This window comes from Trachymyrmex cornetzi, unplaced genomic scaffold (genome assembly GCF_001594075.2).
Source record: "Trachymyrmex cornetzi isolate Tcor2-1 unplaced genomic scaffold, Tcor1.1 scaffold165, whole genome shotgun sequence".
Lineage (NCBI taxonomy): Eukaryota > Metazoa > Arthropoda > Insecta > Hymenoptera > Formicidae > Trachymyrmex > Trachymyrmex cornetzi.
The window spans coordinates 107,010-112,999 of NW_017296256.1; the positions used below are offsets into that span (position 1 = coordinate 107,010).

At 29.4% G+C, this 5,990-nt stretch overlaps 1 protein-coding gene across 1 annotated transcript; it reads right to left on the reverse strand.

Annotated features, from left to right (window-relative positions):
- Nucleotides 1–3,362: 3,362 nt before the first annotated feature.
- PI31 (Proteasome inhibitor 31 kDa) lies at nt 3,363–5,613 on the reverse strand. The gene is made up of 5 exons (XM_018504254.1): nt 5,234–5,613; nt 4,589–4,738; nt 4,217–4,491; nt 3,768–3,902; nt 3,363–3,684 (listed from the first exon to the last, which is right to left on the reverse strand). Exons 1-5 carry the CDS (start codon nt 5,381–5,383, stop codon nt 3,552–3,554), a joined length of 843 nt encoding a protein of 280 aa, XP_018359756.1. The 5' UTR covers nt 5,384–5,613; the 3' UTR covers nt 3,363–3,551.
- Nucleotides 5,614–5,990: the final 377 nt, after the last annotated feature.

Below are 5,990 nucleotides of genomic sequence, written 5' to 3' on the forward strand. Positions count from 1 at the left end.
CAAAGAACACTTTAGAAAAAGAGAAGATGGGGAAAAAAGTCACTAATTCATACTGATTGGTATAAATGTGTAGAATTTTGCGCCTGACAACAAGTGGCATATTGTAGCAAATCTGTTCTGAATGGTCTATCACTGGAAATGCAACGTTGGTTGATAACTATCAATCAACTTTGAAGCATATTTTGCATTACCCAATTTTATATTTCGGAATGAGCCATTATATATAACGCAAAGGAATACGATTCACAAAATCGTTGCTATTTCCGTTTATGAAGATAAATTATATGTTATTTTTGATACTTGATCAATATTGACCATTGAAGAACAAAAGTTAAATCTTGAAATGGTAATGATTATTTTTAAAAACCAATTAACTATATTATTGCCATTTAATCTTATTTATTTGTAAATCGTGACATAAGAGTTGTTCATATATACATGTGCAAACTCGTACATTATGCAACATATACTTATCTTTTTCTTAAGACCAAAATTCTTTATAAACACTTAGTAATAAACAAAAAGAGAATATGATTTTTCTAATTAGAAAAGTGAAAAATGTAGGAAAATCAATATAATTGTAATGAATGTAACACATTCAGTATATTATCGATTTGTTATTTCATTAAGATAGTAAATTGTGTTGCGTTCGTGTGTGATACACACACATATATATATATACACATACAAACAGAAATAAAGAATTTATAATTTGCAAATATATATAATCTCCAGAAAGTGCTACACATTTGATTGCAAACTAAATTTCAAGATGTGTAAAAGTCCGAATTGGAATTAATTTACATATAATTAATATTTACATCTAATTATATTTCTTTTTAAATAAAATATATCGAAGCAATTTGCTTTGAACGTCAAATACGATAATACTTTTTAGGAAGATTTATATATAAAGTTTTTGCAGCATGCAATCGAGAAATGAAAATACATATATTTATATTCTTTTCAAAAAATGACTTTTCAGACAGTTTTTTTCGATACAATTTATCTCTGTTATATAACTGTAAAATAGGAAATTTCAATATCAAAATCATTTCTACAACAAATCAAGACATAATAAAGGAGAAGCGATTTTATGCTAAAAAAAAAAGAAATATACACTTGCATGTTAAACACATCATACTTATATAACATGACATTGCAATATATTGTCTTTTTTCTTTTTCTTTTTTTATTATATACATTACAGATATATAGAATTCTATTAATTATAACTAATATTAATTTTATTTACTAAAATATTAGCAATAATTTGTTTGGATTACACATTTTGTAATTTATGTTTGGATTACAATACTGGATTTTTGATACTCGATTTGCAATGATTTGATAGATAAAACATGAATTGCATAGCATTAAAGCTCTAAAGTGTTTCAAACTAGACTCAAATTTAAAATATTTTTAATTTGAAAAATAAACGACGAACACATTACGTTGCATTTCCAATGGCATGCCGAACCGCTGATGGATGTTTTTAACTCTTATTGGACTTGGAATCTGCGTTAACTTGAGTGATGGATAATGAGAAACTAATGTGAAGCAAATCACTCCAGAGCTGTATATCACGTATTACCATAGCTCAATGACAATTTTATCAAAATTTTTGCATATCTAACTTTTAGTCAAAGTAGATTTTTCAATCTGATATACAAGCATATTATGTAAAGTCATCATCGTCTTCTATTTTGGTGAAATTGTCAATGATGCTGTGTACGCCACACTAAACTGTGTTCAAAGGATAGAAAAATTCACTCGTAAAATAATAATGAAATATAATACTTAGAACATTTCACGCGTGTCTGCTGATTTCATGTGAATGTACGTTATTTTGTATGCTATCTGCTTCTGATTATCTTATTCAACGATGAGTAACAATGCGTACCGGAAATGAACTATTGCACAATGGTTGTATGGCAATCAAGTCTGATTGCTATGTATTACTACATTCAACCAAACAAATTTAATTGTCATTCCCGAGACACCCAAGAGATCCGCGCTGTTGTGTTCCAGAACATGATACCAATGATTACGTATCATTACACACTTGTTAATCGTGTATTGGCAATTTATCTCCTATACAAGCGATAACTAAACACGGTTGATTAGGAATCGATTACTTAGGTACCAAATAGAAAATAGGAGACAACTTTAATTTACTTTTATGTACGTATTCTTTAACGAGTAACAATGGGGTACATTCACTGCAATCGCAGACTCGAATCGAAATTAAAATCTGATACCGCTCCTTTTTTGTAATATTAAAAACTGCAATATTTTTTACCAGAGGATGGGACGAGGGATATTCGGATATATATAAAAGCAAATGATTCAACCTTAGAGGCAAAAGTATCATTACTTTTATTCGTTTAATTTTAGTTCATTTAATTATGGTAATTACAAAGCAATTTAACACGTTTCTTTATTACAATTCTTTTCTAAAAAAAAATTATGCGATATTCATGACGAAATAGATATTATTTTAACAGTTACCAGTATAATTTTCATTGTTTTTTTTAAATTATTACTCTTGCGCATCGATTCACTTCTTCAAGGTGTAATTAAATTGCTAAATAATTTCTTTTTATATCTGTGATATAATTTTCTTAATATACATTTAGAAAAAGTTATAGACTTAGAAGTAAACTGTGGTTATTAAAGCTGTGATGCTAACAGTTGTAGAAAATTATACACGTTGTTGTTTTATTGGAAATTAATATTCAATTACAAAAAAAATATAACATGTAAAAATTACTCTGCTGTGCAATAACGATACATAATCGTATTTATAAACGAGGCATGCAAAGTATGAAATATTTTATTTCTCGAAGAAATGAATCGAATTGCTGCAATATATTGATGTTACACAAAAAACAAATGCAATTATAATGGAAATTATTATTTTTAAATAGCTACTTGATGTCGATCTAAATAATACAATAATTTTATGTATTGATCAAGATCTCTTGTGTTTAATCATATGTCTAATGTGAATATTTCAAGGAAGAACAATTTAGATAGCAAAGAAATCCTCTATTTTGAACCGACATAAAATAAGAACAATCACTCCCTACAAATTGATTAAACAAGAAATAAAAAATAACGAGTTAGCGCAATTTATAAATAAATATTACTGTTTAATTTCTCAATATAATTTCCTATCTCTATATCATTACACAATTAGTTTTAATTAAATTAAACATTAAATTAAATCGTTTTGTTACATTGTAAACATTAATTATGAAATAAAAAGGAATGGAAGTTGTTTTGTGAAAAAAGAAACGTTTTACAATAATTCTTATACCTTAATGTATATTAAATATGAATAAATTTTTTGGCTTTATTCTCATCCCCAAAGAAATACGAAATACTTATGTATCTTTCATACGTACGGTTCTTTACAATATAATAAAATATATTATAGAAGAGATATATTAGCGAAATGGCATAATATTATAGACATTTAATATATAAAGAAACTGTCTATATTTGTGTACCTTCATTTTTTATCAAATTTAATTTTCTGTAACTTATTACAAAAACATATCATCATATTGTGGAGGAGGTAAATGGTCATCATCGGGTCTACGACGATGTGGTCTTATTGGAGCATCCAGATCAGGTGGACCAAAAGGGTCGAATCTTGCACCAGGTGGTATCGCATTTCTGCAATATTACATTTAAATTGATTCTTAAATTAAAAAATAGATTCTCAGATACACATGCATTAGTTTTGTCATATAACATACGGTGGCAATACTCCTGGTATTCCTAAGCCTCCCGGTGAACGTCCAATTTGACGACGCATCGTGTCAAATGGATCGAATATCATACCACCGCCTTCTCCAAATGGATCAAGATCTCTACTTCCTATATATTCAGGTCTAATAATGGAAAATAAATAATCTAAAGTAAAATATTAGAGATTATTTTAGAATAATATATTGGACGTCTAATGGAAAGACATCTTGTACATCATTAGAAAGAAATAATAAAATTTACAAAGCAGCATATAAGTTTGCACGTATACATTACATCATTATACATAATAAAATATAATATCGGTTTCTCTATAAATGCTGCAATCTAAATTCTTTTTTACTTGAGATGTATAATGTGATATAAAAAATCTTATGTGGACATAATTAAATATAAAAAATGTATATAGGCATTAATTAAATCAATATTGATAAATTACCGATTTAATGCCCGATTAACGGGTATCCTCAATGGAGAATCAGCTGGAGAATCAATGGGAGGAACCTCATTTCTTCCGGAGGAACTTCCGGGATTATTTAGTACGGTTGTTTGGGTCCCTGCTTCGTTAGAGCATATCGTACTTACAAAATCTTTTTGTATATTATGTAAAATTGTTTGATAAGATGGTATTACAGTCTCTAAAGGTCCATGTAACGCAGATACAGTTTCCTCGATAGGGAACGAAATGTTAGAAACAGAATTATCTTGGTGCTTCTATAAGAATATAATATTCAATAAACGTTTTATAGAGAGGTAATCACTTTAATAATTAGTTGACTTTGACAATTTGCTGCTGTCATATAATTATTACCATCAAGTTCAATAATAAATCTGTATCTGATTTGACTCCAAGAAGTACATGTAATTTTCCATCTTTTACATAACGTAGTGCATAATTGGGACGTGAATTCCATTCTGTTGGAAGTAATTCAGAACCTTTTTCTGATGCATTAAACGCTGCCTAAAGAATTATAAATTTGAATGTAATTTTAAAAATAATTACAACATATGCATTATCTGTACGTGTCTGAAATTCTTATTAAACACTTGACAGATGTCTATGTTGATACTCTAATTTAATATATTTAATCAAAACCGGATCTTACAATGCTTAAATACATAATGATTTAAGCATCCAAGATCCAGCTTTGATCGTTAGAGGCTTTAATTCTTATGTGACATGTATTCACATTATATGATTTTAATAAATTTATTATTAATATATTTGGTAACGCTCTTGAAAAATGTTTAAACCTAAGTAAATAACATTCAGAACAAATCATAATTATAACAGTATTCTTTACGAAAACTTTATATAGGTTAGAATTTTTGTCAAAAAACATTACAAAAGATGCTTTTAATATATAAGAATGAAAATATATAAAATTACGGTATTGAGCGACACGCAGAATGACGAACAGCATCGTAAGATGTTTATTTTGTCATCAGAACTTACGTCATCTCCGACACCAATGCATCTAAATCCAGATTTTGTCAAATACCAGTGCATGAATAGAATTATTACGTCTTCCTTTTTATGGATATCATCATGATAGAGTTTTTGAAAGAGCTCAAAGCCAAATACATTATTTGTGACATCAATCATCCTGATGAATTCTTCTTTTTCTTTAGCTCAAAGAAAAAAGATCTTCAGCCTCCAAAAGTTGGCTAAATAATCATGCAGACGAATAACCTTCTTGGAAAAAACTTCAAGGGGCCAATAATCTTTCTCAGTAACCTCAATCAATATCAAACCGATGAATTAGCAAGTTTTTCAAGTGTATATACGCCATTTATTACATTTGTCTTTTCATCAAAACGTTTACTGCTATATTTTGCATTGGTCGCGTTCAGCAGACTCAACTGTTGCAGAGCGGATCCGTGAGTGCTCGCTGCTATTGGTATATTCTTCTAGATCATCCAATAGCAGTGAGCGCTCACGGATCCGCTCCGCAACAATTGAGTCTGCTGAACGCGACCATTACAACTGTTGAATTGTATGCTATAGACCTCTACCACCTCTACGCTCATTGGCATTTCCATTTTCCGTGCTGTCGTCCCATGAGCGGAAATTAAAGCTGGAAACACAATAGACACAGGCAATAGGCACAGGCAACAGAGAATAACGTGCCGTCTAATCAGAGCTTTGGGGTATAAGTTCGATATTATATCCCAGAGCTCTGATTGGACAGCTCGTTATTCGCTGTTGCCTG

Excerpts from the sequence above, each read along its gene's own strand:
- PI31 (XM_018504254.1), bottom strand. The coding sequence starts at position 5,383 with ATGATTGATGTCACAAATAATGTATTTGGCTTTGAGCTCTTTCAAAAA. Across the intron at positions 4,739-5,233 it reads GCATTGGTGTCGGAGATGAC|GCAGCGTTTAATGCATCAGA; the intron begins GTAAGTTCTGAT and ends ATAATTCTTTAG. Across the intron at positions 3,903-4,216 it reads GTTAATCGGGCATTAAATCG|ACCTGAATATATAGGAAGTA; the intron begins GTAATTTATCAA and ends TTCCATTATTAG.